Below are 18,879 nucleotides of genomic sequence, written 5' to 3'. Positions count from 1 at the left end.
CTGAATTAAATATTGTTGGGATGCTTACATTCCAAGGCCTTATAATTTTGAAAACATGGATTACCGTTACATTTTTTTTGCTTAATCGCCATCATGTGTATTGTGTAAATTAGACATAGGGGAACCTCTGGTTTGCGGGTCAGATTGAACTAGCCCGTGTGGTGATATTTTGTTCAACACTACACAGCTATAATCACTAAAGCTATTATTATATCTTTTGTAGCTATTATTTTGTTTTATTTAGTGCATCCATTCAAACCAACTGCATCGACAGCACCAACACTCTATGAAGAGTATGAAGAAGAAGAAGAACCACCTTTAGAGGCCATTTTCCCCACAGAGCAGGGGTTGGCCTATTTTGGGCATCGTGGTCCCCTTTTTGAAGCAATGTTTTATAGCCGGATGCCCTTCCTGCCGCCAACCTTGTTAGTCGCCTCTTGCGACACACAGGGAATTACCAGTGAACTGGTACTCAATTTGCCGACCTCTGAAGGATGACAGGCTCAGTCAACCCCCCTGGCGTTAATTCAGCGATCGACCGGGATTCGAACCCAGAATCCTAGAATCCCAAGCTGGCACCCTAACCGCTAAGCCAACACCAGGCTACTCTATTAAGAGTATGATGCAACAAATCATGTAAAATTATCCCAGAACTCGAAAACAATATGTATTACACCCAACACGGCTACTCTCGTCAAAAGGAAGCAATCTAAGAAGTCACATTAGGCAAGTTACTTTAAAATATTGCTATTAGTATTGTTGCGGATATGAGGATTGTGTTTTTTTTATTGTGTTGTATTGTATAGTAAATTGTTGTGAAATATTGCTTTATTCTGGACCCTCCTTACTCCAGTTATGTATAAAGGTCAAAGGGCGTCCCATAATTAGGTCATAAACAATCACGTCAGCCAATCATAGATTTCCCCCTGGTTGATAGTTATATCTTTATTATGTGTATTAGGGTAAGGCCTTGTCTTCCATTAAGATGACACTCCATTGCACCAAGTGAAATAGAGTAGATTCCTTTCATTCCCCATTCCCACTCCCAAAAACTTTCATTGCCAAGTCTCGATTGCCAATTACATCCCCTCCAAGCCTCCATTGCCAACTGCACGGGACACAGGTTTGTTACAGCGGTGGGTTGCTGATTTCACCCCAATAGCCGCCATTAAGCATGTGCTCAGCTCGGGGTCAGAGGGCCTGTGCCCACCAATCAGGGCCGAGGCGAGCTGACCGGTGGGCGTTTCCAAAAGGCCGGCGGCTTGATCGCCGGAGGCGCTATAAAAGCGTGCGCGCAAGGTACTGCAGAAGGATATCCAGGGAAGCACAAAGCCTGCTATTCGTCGCCTTGCTCGCCAAAGTTGGACCAAAAAAAGGAGTTAACAGCAAGAAGCCTGGAGAAAGCACGCAACGTCCACGCAGCAACACAGCAGCTTCAACAACAGCAGCTTCAGTAACCGCAGCTTGGGGCCTGGACGGCAGTTTTGAGCGGGGCCGCGAAGGAACGGCGGCTGCCAAACGTGCCGATCGTGCTGCAGCATCCTTGGACCTTCCTTTCCCTCCAGCCATCCACCTCCTGCCTTTCCATCCTTCTTGTGTCCGTGAGTTTGTTTTGTTTGTTCTGTCCTTGGGTTAATTAAGACTGTAAGTAAGCTAGGAATTTGCACTGTGTCTCTGATTCTTCTGTAAATTATTTTCTTATCTTTCCTTCTTCCTTGGTTACTTTGAGCGTGTAAATAGTAAGAATAAATTTAGTAGTATTTCCAACCATTTCGTCTTCTTCTTCTTCTTCACATCTGTGTCGCTTTTGTCTTTTCCTTATTGAATATCTGTGGCGCGATCCGGCCAACGTTCGGGAATCGGGTTAGTCGGGGTAACTGTGCAGCCGCGGTGCCATCCGCTCGGCAAACAACATCCTTATCCGCGGTCCGTAACAGTATTATGACTTAGCTTGAAAGCCGATATTTTTTTTTAAATCCCTTCTCTGAAACTGCTTCACCGAACGATGTGAAACCTGTCATGGCTGGTGAAAATGTGATACTTGAAAACAGCTGAAGGGATTTAAATCAAACTTGATTCTTTTTAGGACAGTGAACGATGGCATCTACCCATTGTTGGACTATGCAGAAGCATATTGGCGACACAGTCGCATTGCTCTAGTTGTATCTGTAGTAAAGATTAAACAGAATGATTAGTCTCATCACTTATCTGCATATGTGTTGTTTAAATTACTAACACATCACTATTCATACAACCAGCCCACAGCAAGTTTAAAAATAGCCGTTACAGCCCTCGTCTAGGAAAGGTCTTGGCCCTCTCACTAGGAAAGGTCTCCCCTCCCACCCCTACCCCATGTAAGACATTCATCCCGTGTTGTACAGATCCACCAATGACTCATAATCCAAGCATCAGTGAAACCCCTTCAGATGATCATTTATCCGTGGGTGGTAAGTTGATATCTCTGGTCTACTTTTTTCACTGACTCACTCATCTTATATTTCTGACGTAGGTTTTTTGGATATCCAAAAGGGCCAAGGAATGCTTGCTCTTTAAATGTTGATGCCACCAACAGAGCCTCCTCGCTGGACACACATGGACAGAATGGATAAACGACTACATGCTGTACCTGCCGGAAACACAGTGCGATTCCGATGCCCGGCTACAGGATCTCCACTACCAAGCATCCGCTGGCTCAAAAACGGGCACAGGTTCCACCATGAGGATCGCATCGAAGGCACAAAGGTGAGACTAAGTTTGTCCTCAAACCTCCACTGTGGACTTGCATTGGAATCTTGTTTTCAACCTTCCTGATATAACTATTCAAACGTGCATCTATCTCTATGTCATGTCTGTTAGACCGGGAGCCCAGCCGATTTATTCATGTGAAAGACGGCAAAAGGTTTGACCTCATAGACGTATGGGAACACTCTCTGGCATCTAACATATACATTGCTGCTGGGCCAGAAGTGTAGTTTTAACCCCCCAATAAAACATATGAGGCAAGAAAAATGACATTTATTTATGTGAAAGACTGCAAGTGTAAAATCCCTCTCAAATCTTCTGTTGGGCTTCCATGAATAATAAATGACCAATGACAGGAATTTTGGGAGAGGCCTTGACCTTGACAGCAACCCCCAAAGGTGACGTCATCCACCCTCCAACATAGGCGAGTGAGATGTCAGATGAAAGCTGATGAAGAAAGAAGGTTAATAACTAGAGTTTCATTGATTCAATCAGTTTTCTCCTTCTTCAATCGAGGGTGGGCCTCAGGAAATGGAACGGAGATCTACTAGGTCTCAAGTATCCACCTCCGTTAGCGTGTGTGTGTGTGTGTGTGTGTGTGTGTGTGTGTGTGTGTGTGTGTGTGCGCGTGTGTGTGTGTTTGTATATGTATGTGTGTGTTTGTGTGTGTGTGTGTGTGTGTGTGTGTGCACGTGTGTGTGCATGCGCAAAGTATCGATCATTACGCACCTTGAAGACACCATGAAATTTATTAATTTACACTGGCTTAATCAGGAAATTTAAAGTAAGAGTTGGTGGATTATCATTATTGTTACGCCATCATTCAAACTCTGGAAAGAATGCTTATTTGTTTGTTTTTTTCTTTTGTATTCAAGATCATGGCTCGTGTTAGAGCTAACATTGGTCACAAAAAGACAAACTGACACGTAAAACAAATGATAAATGGAGCGGGAGACAAGATGGGGAGAGAGAGGGGAGCACACAAGTACAACATTTTGAGAGCAGGAACATCAGGAGATCTGTGGGAGGGATAGGGCTTCGGGGGAGGAGGCATAGGAAAGGGGGGTGGGAGAGGTGCAAAACACCTGGACACTGCTCGGACTTCCAGGAAAGAAGTCGGTATTTCAAAAAAGTGGATCTGGGGTGAATTAACGGGGGTAAAAAAGATCAAGGTTTTGGATGGGGGAAAGATAAGAGATGGTGGTGAACAGCTGTTTTAAAGATCTGGAGGGAGGAGTGGGATTGAAGAGAGGGGGGGGGGGGAGTTTGTCCCAGAGGTGGGAGAAAAGAGGAATGAAAGAGTGAAGGTGAATAGAGAGTTTTGATTTTGGAAATTTCACCAGAAAAGGGTTGCTGGCAGATCTTGTATGACCTGTAGGAGTATTTGGGGGACAGAGCACAGACAGAGTTGGGGAAGCATAGCTTAATAGCTTAATTAGCTTAATAGCTTAATAATAGCTTAATAGCTTAATAATAGCTTAATAGCTTAATTAGGAAGCATAGCTTAATTAGCATAGCTCCACCCCTTGTAAGGAGACACATATACGATCTTATTCTGTACAGATTCCCTACTTAGTTACAGCGAGGTGGGCTTCTTCGCGTCACATGGTCCATGCTAATTTACACAATTCTGACTTTACTGTCCTTGTCCTCTCATTCATAAATACACCATAAATACACCGATGCTGGGAGGAGGACAAGGACAAAGTGGGACATAACCGACACAGGCGACAAGGATAACACAAACACAATACACCGCTCAAACATGCACAAAACACAAGCCTGTCATGGGTCAATGGTCACGAGGTCTCGCAACACAGCTTTGTGAGTGGTTGATAGAATAGGCCCACCCGCTTCCCCCAGGTATATCTGGGAGGAGGTAAACAACGGAATTACTCTTGATAAAGGCTAGTGGGAGGCCCAGTGCACGCCGGGTTGCTGGACGAAACGTTAAGTTTTTAAGACAAAACTACAGGTTGGAGAACGGTAAAATGGACGTATTATACTATATATATATATATATATATATATATATATATATATATATATATATATACACACACACACACACACACTCGTATATATTGTTTTTGGCCCTATCTCTCAATGGTGAAGAATGACTTTTAAAAGTATAGTATCCGCATCTGGATCTTCACCAAACTTTCATCATTTCGTCCTTGTCACATACCTAACCTCTGCACCAAATTTCGGCCTAATTTGTCAACAACGTTTTGAGATATCCTGTTCACAAACAAACAGACAGGAGTGAAAACATAACCTCCGTCCACCTTCAGTCGAAGAGGTATCAAGGTCACACCACACATCATGTGAAACAAGACAATTCCAAATCAGGTACTCTCAGAGCACAGAAGCTGGCGTCTGGCCACGAAGGAACCCAGAACTTATTGTAATTTCGGTTTTGTTGACTTTTTATGTCATCAAAATCTCTTGAACCTGCAAGTTGGAGTACAAAATAATAACCACTCTATTGGAGAAACATGCTGCACTTGCTCCTTCTCACTCTTTGCTTTATCATGTGACCAGAAGATGGTTGTGAAGGGAAGAAAACACAAGCAATGTGCCATAGCTGGGACCAAGGGCCTGAGGAGGTCTGTGGGTTATGAATGACGTCACATGACGTTCATTGATCTGCTCTATCCTGTTTGTTGTAAGATTGATTGAGTAGTACTTCCTTTCATGCAATTCTTCCTTTTCTGTACTTTTCCTTTCTTCTTTTAATATTTACATTTATTGTGACCTCTTTTTCTGCTATGGTGATTCAACAAAATTTTCACTCATGGCAAAATGGCTGCTTTGGTCCTGACCTAGAGTTTATGTCTGCCACACAATATAACTGCCAAAATTGCAGCTGGGTAAGTTATCATTTTAAAATGTATTTCTCCATAATGTTTTCTAGTTTTCCATAATGTACATTAATTTTTAATCAAGCTTCGCATGTATGTGAGGGATGTTGTGGGGTTCTATTAGTTTAATGTTTCTTGAGCATTGTCATGACTGGGTTGGTCTTGATGCTACTGGTCTGCCCTATCCGGAACCTTATTGAGGTTCAAAGGCCGAATTGGCAATCATGTTTTCCTTCGACTGATGACCCATTCCGTGAGGCATGCATGTTGTGTCAGCTTGACCTTATCTTGTGTGTATTATTTTTTATGCCTCTGCCGACTAAGTCGCCGGAGGCATTATGTTTTGGGGTTATCCATCCGTCCATCCGTGCGTGATAGGTTTTCGTTACTGCGATAACTTTAGAACAGCTGAAGGGAACCAAGTTAAACTTGGTACAAGCATGTATAATGATATAAAGATAGACTGATTCGATTATGGGGGTCAAGAGTTCAAAGGTCAGAAGCCCTGTTCGGTAAAAATTCTGTTACTGCGCTAATTTGTGAACTAGTGATGGGATTTTGACCAAACTTGGTATAAGTATATATTGTTATAGATCGCGGTTAGATGTTATAGACCGAGCGGTGGTGTAAGACCGCGACCTAACAAAACTCACCCGATTCCACCCGAACTTTGGCCGTATCGCACCGTAGCTGCCCAATGGGGAAAAGACAAAGGCGACGAATGCAAAGAGGAAAAAGAAGGCAAAGAAAGGTTTGGAAATACGACTGAATTTATTGGCTATTTACACACAAGCAAAAAGAAAGCAATCAAGGTTTATTTACAACACATAAGACGCAGGTGACACAGGGAAAATACTAGCTTATACAGACTTAATTAACCCAGGACAGAACAAACAAAAGACGGACTCACGCGGGGAATTGCAGGAGGTGGATGGCTGGAGGTGAACGCTTGGTGGAGCCAACGCGGAGCTTGGTGGAGCTGAACGCTTGGTGGAGCCAACGCGGAGCTTGGTGGAGCTGAACGCTTGGTGGAGCCAACGCGGAGCTTGGTGGAGCTGAACGCTTGGTGGAGCCAACGCGGAGCTTGGTGGAGCCAACGCGGAGCTTGGGGGATTGGTGTGACGGGTTCTCTCTCCTTCCTTAGTCCCACCCAGTCCAACAACTTCCTCTCGTGCTTCAGGACTCTTTCTTTCTTGGTCCCTCACTCTTTACCACCGACTCCTCACCGCAACCAACGCAACCACTTGACCACCACCTCTACTGACTGACTCTTCACCACTCTGCACTTGACGACCGACTCCCAACCAACTCAGACCAACTCAAAGTCCAACTCCAGGCCTTTCTGTCTTCTGCTCTCCTCTGTAAAAACGCATCTCTCCTGGCCACACCCCTGCCTTGGGTTATATAGGCCCCCGCCCCTCAACCTTTGCGAACCTCCCCGGCCGCTCTTCCTCCGCCCTCTGTAGCCAAACCCCTGGCTCATGGTTGGTCGAGCGGGGCTGGTTCACTCCTCCCCTCTCTGACGAGGTGGGGAAACGCCTTCCTTCCCCCAACCCTGCCTCGTGGTCAATGGCGGCAATTGGATCGGAGGTAATATGGGATGGAGATTTTGGGGATGGGAAGGAAAGGGGATCTATTCTCTTTCACTGGTGCAATGGAGTATTTCAATTAATGGAAGACACAGCCTTACGCTAATACACATAATAAGGATATAACTGTCAAAAGAAAGGATATATCGTGTCCTGCATGTATGTTTTATGGACTAACTACGGAAACGCCCTTTGACCTTTATACAACCACAAACGGAGGGAGGAGGGGTGATATTTTACAACAACCTTTTACAACAACATTTTACCACAACAACAAAATAAAAAAACATTCTCATATCCACAACACTGCACCCTCCTCCCCTTAGGCACGTCCCGGGCCTATTACTTTTACCTTAGTGTGGCATGTAGGTGTAGTTCCCTCTACTTTTAGCCTGACCCTGAGTGCGACAGTTTTAAAACATAAATAAATGTGTCCCGCTGCTCCATTGCACCCTGCCTAACAGACTTACGCCCACAGTTAACCGAATCCGGAAAGAATCCTCAAACTAAACATACAGCCGGTAGGGAGCATTATTTACAAGACTATGCTGCTATTTACACTACGATCCAGGACCTGTTTTTGGAGGAACACATGCAGATGTTATGCATAGAGAGAGCGCGCTTGCCAACATCGATACACCAACCCACGAGTGCTCTGTGGCCGACGGCCTTTAATAACGTGCAGAGCACCCTTCCCGAGCATCAACAGCACCACCCCACCACCAATCGGTGCAGTCACCATTGTTCATTGGAATAAAAATAAATTCGACAACCCCTAACCCTGCAGGTGTCTCTTGCTCTTCTTGTGGTGCACTTGGTGGTAACTAAAAGTGGTTCACCTGTATGGCATAGGTGCCACGTTGACCCATAGGTCCATCCCCGGGTGGTGCTTGGCCGCAAACGAACTGCGGTCCATTGTGGGTGGCCACAAACATTGCGGTCCATATGGTGTATCGATCCCGGCAGCAAACAGCGAAAGTGCAGGCCCACAACTGCGCAGCCAGCACCTCTCTCTCCTCTCTCTCTACCCCAAAGCCAGATCCTCGGAGGTGGGAGACAAAAGAAGAAACAAGTGAGTAAGGTGGTAAGGGCGCAAAAGTGCACGCAATGTAAGGTGATGCACACTGGGGGCACATGGGAACCAGGTGAGACAGGTACGTTCCTATCGTACGCCCCCCCCCACCAGGTAACCTACATGGCCCCTCCCTTACCCCTTACTGTATCCACACAACACAACACTACTCATAAACATCTACTTTACAAATCAACAAACATCCCTACTGTCTTCCCCGTTCCTCCCATAAACCAAATTCGTCTTCTCTCCCTCCTAACCAATCAAATTTGCCATTTTCAACTCTCATCAAAATTTGCCATTTTCAACTCAACATCAAAATTTGCCATTACCAATTCATCATCAGTCCCTCCTAGGGAGGGAGAGATGGAATCACCCCAATGTCTCATCCACGTCGTGATGCGTCTCACAAATCCACAGCAATTTCATTTCCTGCACAAAACAAAGAAAACACAGGTGTGGAGTCATCATCATCACCACAGGCAAGTGGCTGCGTATGGTGCGACAGGTTCATCAATCCTAACTATCTCCTAAATGACTTTAACAACTTTACACTACCCGGGGTCTTTCTCCGGCCAAACCATTGGCCCTCTTACGCTATGGGTTCTAAAAACCAATTCCCATTGGCCAAACTGTGGTGCTCTTCAATTTGGGGTCTCACTCCCCCGATTCATCTCCCGGTGCCCTCGTACAATTTCTGGGCTGCGACGTGTACCTCTCCCAGTGGGTCTACCCACCTGCACACCTCCACCACTGCAGTTGCCTCCGAGCTTACCTGCTCCTTACCCTAACCTAACTACCAGGGGAAGGCCCTCTGGCTCTCTCCCCACTCCGTGCCCTCTCTGGCACTGGGCTGCCCGATCCACACCCGGGATCCTCAGGCACCCACTCACAACTACCGGCTCCCAGAGCCCACCTGCGGCCCCACCTGGCCGACATCCTCACAGTGGTGGAGTGCCCAACCAACTACACACACTAACAGGCTACACGCCCAGCCATTTCCACAACACTAATGCACCCATTCACAACACCATTCTGCAACCGCACCACAAATGCCAATATCCAACCACAATTTACCTGCACCCTCTACCTAACACTTACACTACCCGCCCCGGGTACTCGTGAAAGGGGTCCACTCTTCCCCCATCCACACCTTCGCACCATGCACACCACTCCGTACCACTCACTCCAACTCTCTCCACACACCTGTACCTGCACACCTGTGCTCTCACACCTGGTGCCGCCTGCACCCTTCTCTCCCCAAGCGCATTCGCGCTGATCCACAACACTCACTACTCATACACTGCTCCACACACCTGTCCAGTTGCACACCTGTGCAATCACACCTGTTCAATTCTCACACACACAGCATCATCTCAGCTAACTACTCCCTTCTGAAACTTGCGCTTCCCAGTCGTCCCTTTAAACTATTGCGCTCCCTCGTCATTATAATCCACACTAATCTACCTGCGTCCCCACTACAGGTATCAGTCACTAACTAACCTTAACGTCACCTAATGTCATCTTCTCTAGATCCCTACACACAATATCCTAACCCGCCCGGGCTAGTTTTCACTGCCATACACCCCATAAACTATTGCTCCTTTGCCCCCCCTGTGAGGGATGGTGGATTTGCCATCCCACCACATCGGGGGTCTCTCACTATCAATTTTGCACGTCAAATTTCAACAAATCAAAAATTTGCCAATCACTACCCATCATCTGCCAATCACTACTGCCAATCCCTTGCCAATCATCAAATTTTGTTTTTCTCCAATTTTGGGTCCAAAACACTAACCTCATCACCCAGTCGACTCACTAATACCTCTCGGTACGCCAATCCCTGTCCAAAGCCCGGCTTCATAAAGCCAAGCAATGGATGCTGGTTGTTTTGTGCCAGCGGCTGGATACGTCCGGCACTCGGTGCAGGGACGGGGGCTTACCCGTGCCGAGATCCCACACACCACCTCGGCGTGGAGCCATCCAATGCCCCGATCTAGACCTGCCGGCACGTCTCACCAAAAAGTGGTCGCCATGACGACCCTTTCTATCGGGCCGCCCGCTCCGCCTAGTGGAGCAAGGACGCGGCCGTTCAAAGCGAGGCCCAGCACGCACCGAGGGCCCGATTCGGCTAAAAGTCGACCTAACCTCTAACCCGTTTAATGTCGATGCTTCACCTGCATGCTTACACCCCGCAGCCCGTTCCTTGCTCACACATCCAGCCGTCCCCATGCTCCTCGTACCTTTCCTTACACATCCAGGTACCCTCATTCCACTCACAGCCTTGGTCACACACTTGACCACCGAACACTTTGGCACACACTCGTTGGTAGCACACCTCACCAATACACCTCTTCGCGCCCCCTCCTCGGTCACCTCCTCTGTGACAATCACAGGTGTGCCCTCATTCGCACACCCAACCACGTGCCTCACCACCAACTCCAGCGTGCATTCCCACTCACGCTCTACCATTCCAGGTGTGCATCCTTCCATCCCAGGTGTACATCCTCGCTCACCTGTCACAACTAACTCACGCTCCATGTCACTCTCACTACTTTCACCTCCATTCCTGACAGCGCACTCACCCTTACTCTTGACAGCACACTCTTTCCTCATGCACCTGTCCGTCACACACCTTTCTCGCGCACACTCTCCCGTTACACCCTCTGTAACACTCACCACAGCTGTGCATTCTTCCTTGCCTTTGCCAGCGCACTCTTTCCCCATGCACCTGTCCGTCACACACCTTCCTCGCGCACACTCTCCCGTCACACCCTCTGTAACACTCACCACAGGTGTGCATTCTTCCTTGCCTTTGACAGCGCACTCTTTCCCCATGCACCTGTCCGTCACACACCTTCCTCGCGCACACTCTCCCGTTACACCCTCTGTAACACTCACCACAGGTGGACACTCTTCCTTACTTCTGACAGCACACTCTTTCCTCATGCACCTGTCCGTCACACACCTTTCTCGCGCACACTCTCCCGTTACACCCTCTGTAACACTCACCACAGGTGGACACTCTTCCTTACTTCTGACAGCGCACTCTTTCCTCATGCACCTGTCCGTCACACACCTTTCTCGCGCACACTCTTGCGCACACTCTCCCGTCACACCCTCTGTAACACTCACCACACCGCGCTTCCACGTGCTCCCTCGCACACACGCTACGACCGACTCACTCTCGCCAGCACACTCACTCCTTGGCACGCACTTTTTCCTCACACACCCCAGAGTCGGACTTTCTTGCACACCTCCTCTTTCGCACACCAGACCTGTCGCACACTTCACCAACGGCCTCTCACGAACACCCGGGTCCATCTCGACCCCCAAGCTTATTAAATCCCCTGGCGCATCATACGCACGACCATATTGGTCACCACTTACACCGGGTCCTCTTCCTCTTCGCTTCTCCTCCATCACCTGCGAATCCCTCATCCGGTTAATGAGCACATCATCACGATCCAAACACAGACTTTGGACCAATTCTTTTATCTCCTCCTTTATCTCCTTCTTATCCCCTCTCCGTCGCTTCTTAATTTCACTCATCCCTTCTTCCACTTCTTCTAATTTGTGCTTCACCTCTTTTATTCCCCGGTACGTCTCCTCCAGCTCGTCCTCTAAGGCTACCTTGACCGTTTCCAGGTGCGTCCTCACCTGCCGGTCCTTCGTCTCCATTACCTCTATCACCTCGTCCAACCTCGTTGTCAGTCCCTCACGTACCATCTGACATTCCCTCTTTGTCGCTATCAAGTCGTTTTTTATGTCGTTTTGTGTCGCTTTCAACCCTCCTAATACCGCAGTGTTCCTTTGAACCTGCTCCGTTAGTCCTTTTTGTCCCTCCGTCAGCTGTTCCACCTCCTGCGTCAGGACCTCTATGCCCCCTTGTAACTTTACAGTCCCCTTTCTCACCTCCTTTTCCATGTGCTCCTCACAGTGCCTCACCTCCTCGCGCACTCCTCCGACCTCCTCACTCACTCCTCTTCTGATCTCCTCTCCCATCACTTGCATCTCCTGCCCAGATGCCACCCTCATCTGCTCCATTTCCTCCCTGTGAGCATCCAGTTTGGTTTCTACCCCCATTCTGACCCCCTCTATCTGCTGCCCCATTTGGTTAACTTCCCTTTCCGCTTGGTCCCTCATGTCCCTCAATTTGCCTTCCATGGTGTTTTCTAACCCCTCTAACCCTTTTTGCATCCCTTCCATTTGATTCTCTTGAGCGGCCATTCTGTTTTCTACCCCCGTTAACCCATGTTTCACTCCCTCTATCTGATTCTCTTGAGCGGCCATTCTGTTTTCTACCCCCGTTAACCCATTCTTTACTTCTTTTATCCCGTTGTCTAACTCCTCAAAATTATTGTCTAACTTCCCAATTTTCTTGTCTAACTCCTCAAAATTATTGTCTAACTTCTCACTGGTACCCCTCGCTTCGTCCCTCATTACCCCCATTTGGTTTCCCATTACCCCCATTTGGTTTTCCAATCGCTCACTATTCTTTTCCATAAGGGCCGTCATTTGTATAAAAAAAAGTTCCAATCTTCCCAGCGGCGCTACTTCGGTCGCGGGCACGGTGACCAGCGAGGCGCCATTTTGCGCGCCCGCTTCTTCGTGCGTGACGGCGCTATTTTGCGAACCTGCCGCCCTCACTGCTTCGCTCTCCTCCTGTCCCTCATTTTGGTCCTGGATCGACCCTACCTCACTCTCCTTTACCGGACCCCAGCTGTCTTGATCCGCCATAGCGCGACTTTCAAAATTCGGTTTTTATTTTTTATTTTCGTAAAACAAATTGAAATTTCGCCGTTATAATTTCGCGCGGGAAACGCGCTCCGAATCGATTTTCCCTCCCAAAATTTGGGCCTAACTAATTTAGTCCCGGGTTCGAATTCCACTCCTCGACACCAATTGTTATAGATCGCGGTTAGATGTTATAGACCGAGCGGTGGTGTAAGACCGCGACCTAACAAAACTCACCCGATTCCACCCGAACTTTGGCCGTATCGCACCGTAGCTGCCCAATAGGGAAAAGACAAAGGCGACGAATGCAAAGAGGAAAAAGAAGGCAAAGAAAGGTTTGGAAATACGACTGAATTTATTGGCTATTTACACACAAGCAAAAAGAAAGCAATCAAGGTTTATTTACAACACATAAGACGCAGGTGACACAGGGAAAATACTAGCTTATACAGACTTAATTAACCCAGGACAGAACAAACAAAAGACGGACTCACGCGGGGAATTGCAGGAGGTGGATGGCTGGAGGTGAACGCTTGGTGGAGCCAACGCGGAGCTTGGTGGAGCTGAACGCTTGGTGGAGCCAACGCGGAGCTTGGTGGAGCTGAACGCTTGGTGGAGCCAACGCGGAGCTTGGTGGAGCTGAACGCTTGGTGGAGCCAACGCGGAGCTTGGTGGAGCCAACGCGGAGCTTGGGGGATTGGTGTGACGGGTTCTCTCTCCTTCCTTAGTCCCACCCAGTCCAACAACTTCCTCTCGTGCTTCAGGACTCTTTCTTTCTTGGTCCCTCACTCTTTACCACCGACTCCTCACCGCAACCAACGCAACCACTTGACCACCACCTCTACTGACTGACTCTTCACCACTCTGCACTTGACGACCGACTCCCAACCAACTCAGACCAACTCAAAGTCCAACTCCAGGCCTTTCTGTCTTCTGCTCTCCTCTGTAAAAACGCATCTCTCCTGGCCACACCCCTGCCTTGGGTTATATAGGCCCCCGCCCCTCAACCTTTGCGAACCTCCCCGGCCGCTCTTCCTCCGCCCTCTGTAGCCAAACCCCTGGCTCATGGTTGGTCGAGCGGGGCTGGTTCACTCCTCCCCTCTCTGACGAGGTGGGGAAACGCCTTCCTTCCCCCAACCCTGCCTCGTGGTCAATGGCGGCAATTGGATCGGAGGTAATATGGGATGGAGATTTTGGGGATGGGAAGGAAAGGGGATCTATTCTCTTTCACTGGTGCAATGGAGTATTTCAATTAATGGAAGACACAGCCTTACGCTAATACACATAATAAGGATATAACTGTCAAAAGAAAGGATATATCGTGTCCTGCATGTATGTTTTATGGACTAACTACGGAAACGCCCTTTGACCTTTATACAACCACAAACGGAGGGAGGAGGGGTGATATTTTACAACAACCTTTTACAACAACATTTTACCACAACAACAAAATAAAAAAACATTCTCATATCCACAACAATATTATGATGCAAAGATGAACTGATTATAATAGTTCGATGTCAGAGGTCATGTCAGGTAAAATGTTATACTTGAGCACAGCTGAATGCATGAAAATCAAACTTGTTTATTCAAACATTCATATAAACAAGATGACCCCTCATGGCTGGGTCATCATAAAAGTCAATTGTCTCCCCTAGTCTAGCAAAGCTTTTTATATCTGGGATCGATCCCCAACAACGTTGGATTTAACTTACAAAGTGCCCTTCTGATGTCACGTCAACCCTCGGGCGGGGACATAAAGCCAGCTGTCCCAGCTGCATTTTGGTTGTGGAAAATTAAAGACCCAAATATATCTTGAGCATAAAATGGATGTGGAGGGAATAGTAAGAACAGGATTAGGGTTAGTACTACATTTAATTGATGGATTAAGTTAGTAGGGGTGTGGATATATAAAGCGCAGGTTTGATGAGCTCAACGGTCTCCTCCGATGCCTCAATATCCTCCATAATGTTAGTTCTTGTTTTGTGGGACCTGTCTCTTGTTATCTTGTGTCATACTGGGTAGCACAGCTTGTTAGTATTTTCTTTGTTGAGTTCAAATAAACCTGGTTTGTGAACCAGATTTTAAAAAAGACTTGTTCCCAGAAATATTTTGAATTTGTTTTGATGATGGTGTTTCCACCATCTTTGTTGAGTTTGGCCTGTTTGATGCTCCCATTGGAGCACTCAGCTTGTAATGCTGATGCCCAGTTTTGAATGATCCAATGTATCTTATTGTCCTTATCCTGCAAGTAATACATGCCCAAGCTCCTCTAGTTAAAGACACTAGGGGAAAGTAAAACATTTTCACCATGGATGGCAGTACCTTTTCATTGTCAACACTATTATGGGCAGGTGTATATAAAGACGTCGGCTCGTGGCTGGATTAGCAGTTCCATAACAGCCATTCATCAACTTACAAGCACTCTTGTTCAGGCCACACATTTTCTTATCCCTGTGTGCTCTCCTCAGCTGCGCAACCAGCACTGGAGCTTGGTGATGGAGGGTGTCGTTCTCTCCGATGAGGGCAACTACACTTGTGTAGTGGAGAACCAATATGGGTCCATTCGTCACACGTACCAGCTGGATGTTGTCGGTGGGTTTTTGAAAGGGCTGTGCTACATGGCATTTGGGAGAGTAGAATCGGTCTGAGATAAACATTTCAAACTGACGTGGAAGAAATAGGACAAAAGTTTATATTGCTGCACAGATAAGGAACCTCCATCTTTCTTTCTCTATCTCTTCCCACCTTCTTTCCTTGCAGAACGCTCTCAGCACCGACCCATTCTGCAAGCAGGCCTGCCAGCCAATCGGACCGTGGTTGTAGGTTCCGATGTGGAGTTCCACTGCAAAGTTTACAGTGATGCACAGCCACACATCCAGTGGTTGAAGCACTTGGAAGTGAACGGGAGTCGGTACAGCCCTGAAGGGCTTCCTTATGTGCAGGTTCTTCAGGTGAGGCAAGTTGGCTATTGCCATCTCCACATGCTTTTTTCCCCTCGCCCAAGTTCCCTACTCTTGCTCCTCCCCTCCCTTCTGCCTCCGTTCCTCCCAGACATCCTTCAAACCACGTCCGTTTAGTCTGTAGCCATTTGCCCTTTCCAAATAGGGTTTAAGAAAACACCAAGGCACTTGGCATGCATCCATGTTAGCCGCACCATGTCTGATGAAAAACGTATTTGCTGCTTACTGTAATTTTTGTCCATGAGTGCCGTGGTTGGTAGAGTTATTGCCTGTTTATTTGTTTTGACACATTAATGCGGCAAATATAGCTTATTTTGATGAGTTGCAATGGCATACTGATCAACAAGCATCTTGAAATGTCTGAATTTTTGAACAAATTATATCATTCTCCTCTCTCTGCAAAAGTCAGCAGCACTTGTTCGAGAATATATATTTTAAAACGACATGTGCATCTGTTGTTGAGTCTCACAATGTGCTAACCATTCATGTGTGTGTGAAATGTGCACGCACCTTTAGGTTGGGGTGTATTAACCCCAGCAGGCCGACAGGAACTATGTAATGACAGTTTGGACTTTCCCTGCTGCCAAAGGAAACAAATGATTGTTTATTATGGTGTGTTTAGCTTAGGGGGTCAGACTGTTTACGTTACAATTTGGTCTATTTCCTTGAAGTTTCTTGCACTAGACTTTGAACCCGATGTAGATAGTCATCGTTTTGGAGTTTATTGAATATTAAACATCAATATACTGTGTGTGTGTGTGTGTGTGTGTGTATGTATATATATATATATATATATATATATATATATATATATATATATATATATATATACATGTATGTATGAAAGATGATGTTGATTTGTGTCCTTGTTGAGTAGACAGACTGCGTTGCTGTGTGCTACTAAATCTTTCGATCCACCCCAAGCTCATGAGTTGTCACCTAGAATGTAGTCTTTCCTGGATTACATGAGAGCCATTTGTTTTGGAGGAGATGTATAACGTTTTTATGTAGCATCCAAGTACCCAGCTAGCCTTGTGGTGATGAAGAAGAAGCATGGAAGAAGAACACAAATGGTAATGGTTGTGGTGATTATTCTCTATGTAGATTTTTTTTTCCCCAAATGTTACTTTTTGAAACAGTTAGAAAATTGCTTTAGTATAGTAACTATTAAAAGCTAAGATTGGAAGTCACGTCAAAACAAGATGGTGGCGCGGATTAACTGGGGAGTGGCATGCAAGCTCTGATGGCAGCTTGCTCCTCGATGTGTTCCAGCGCTCAGGCGTGCACAGTCCCAGCATGCAAGTTCTGCATCTTTCCAATGTGACGGCGGCCGACGTTGGCGAGTATGTTTGTAAGGTGTCCAATTACATAGGCCAGGCCAATCAATCAGCTTGGCTGGCCGTCTTACCAGGTAAATCGCCTACGCTGCCTTAGACGCTTCTTTGAAAGCAAGGCCGATCGGACACAGAACGCTTGCCATGGTGGCGGGACTTGATAGGTGAAGACAAGCAAGCAAGCGTTTAAGCCTCATCCTTGATATAGGATTGCAATAGGATTGGTCATAGAAATTACGAACAACCTCATGGGTTTGCCATCATATTATTGTCTGGTGTTGCTGCCTGATGTGTCTGCCACTTTGTTAATTAGTCATCTGTGTCAGGATTAAATGTCCTCTTATAAAGCATTTATATTGTTGTCTTTTATTTGTTTTCCATTTTTGTCATGTTTCTCATTCCTTTTGTCTTTCCTGTATTTTGTACATAAAGCTCCACTAAAGCCATTCCTCCAGATAAAGCGTTTTGATGCAGATGAGCAGTTCCTTCTGGTTTGGAATTAGATGAATTATTTTGTGTGACGCAGTTTCACCCAACAAATATTCAAAACCATCTGGCCTAAACTGTGATAAACTCAAAACTTCAGTCCAATGTTCTGCTCCTGTAACAGAACATTGGTCAGGTCTTTGGTGACTTGCTTAAGCTACAACATGCATCTTTATCACAAGAAATTCTCTGATAGTCTAGTAGATCTTGAGTCTGAGAATATAACAAAAGTAAACATAAATAAATTGTCTGAAATGTTTGTACATTGTCTGCTTAAAGCTTTGTTACTTGCAAAATCTTTGATTTTGCAAGTATATTGGTCGGTTGCGTTTGTTATTCTGTCTGTTTGTTTGTTTGTCACCGGCCTACAGGTCACAATTTTCAACCGATCTTCACGAAACTTCACCAAGTTGTAGAGGTCGTCCCAATTGAGAAACCTATTAATTTTGAGGTCAAAGGTCATCTGGAGGTCAAATTTCAAAAAATCGCCATTTTTGATCCGAGTGACTTGAAAATTGAACAGCATTTGTATATTCAGTCAATAAATTGGGAAACCAACTATTTTTTTTAGGGCAAAAGGTAAAAGGTCAACTCGAGGTCAAACTTCCAAAATCATCAATTTTCATCTGAAAACCATCACTTTTCATCCAATTGAATTGAAAATTGAACAACATTTGCATATCGAGTCACTAAATAGGTAAACCAACTATTTTTGAGGTCAAAAGGTCAAAGATCAACTCAAGGTCAAAATTCCAAAATCAATTTTCATCTGAAAACCATCAATTTTCATCCAATTAACATGAAATATTAACAGCATTTGCATAGCGTCTCACTGAATTGGGAAACGAACTATTTTTGAGGTCAAAAGGTCAAAAGTTAACTCAAGGTCAAACTTCCAAAAATATCAATTTTCATCTGATTGACTTGTCAATTGAACAGCATTTGCACATTGAGTCACTACATAGGAAAACCAACTATTTGACTTGACTTGTCAATTTGACCTTGAGTAGGAAAACCCTAAGTAGGAAAACCAACTATTTGACTTGTCAATTGACTTGTCAATTGAAAACCAACGAGCTCTGATCAAGATTG

The 18,879-nt window shown here is 46.1% G+C and overlaps 1 protein-coding gene across 12 annotated transcripts in view; it reads left to right on the top strand.

Annotated features, from left to right (window-relative positions):
• LOC137420932 (fibroblast growth factor receptor 2) overlaps positions 1–18,879 on the top strand; it is a 129,325-nt gene that overhangs the window by 91,676 nt on the left and 18,770 nt on the right. For 9 of the 12 annotated variants that reach the window (XM_068106460.2, XM_078772169.1, XM_078772168.1 and 6 more), the window contains exons 8-11: positions 2,382–2,447; positions 2,573–2,742; positions 15,476–15,599; positions 15,768–15,958. In XM_068106460.2, coding sequence (XP_067962561.2) covers positions 2,382–2,447; positions 2,573–2,742; positions 15,476–15,599; positions 15,768–15,958 — 551 coding nt within the window. Of the gene's footprint in view, positions 1–22; positions 1,602–2,381; positions 2,448–2,572; positions 2,743–15,475; positions 15,600–15,767; positions 15,959–17,239; positions 17,379–18,879 lie in introns of those variants that run through there. The other 3 variants (XM_078772167.1, XM_078772166.1, XM_068106461.2) reach the window with 2 other exon arrangements.

Source organism: Myxine glutinosa, chromosome 2 (assembly GCF_964187855.1).
Source record: "Myxine glutinosa chromosome 2, kmMyxGlut1.1, whole genome shotgun sequence".
In the NCBI taxonomy this organism is placed as follows: Eukaryota; Metazoa; Chordata; class Myxini; order Myxiniformes; family Myxinidae; genus Myxine; species Myxine glutinosa.
This window is presented reverse-complemented; position numbering and strand designations above follow the sequence as displayed.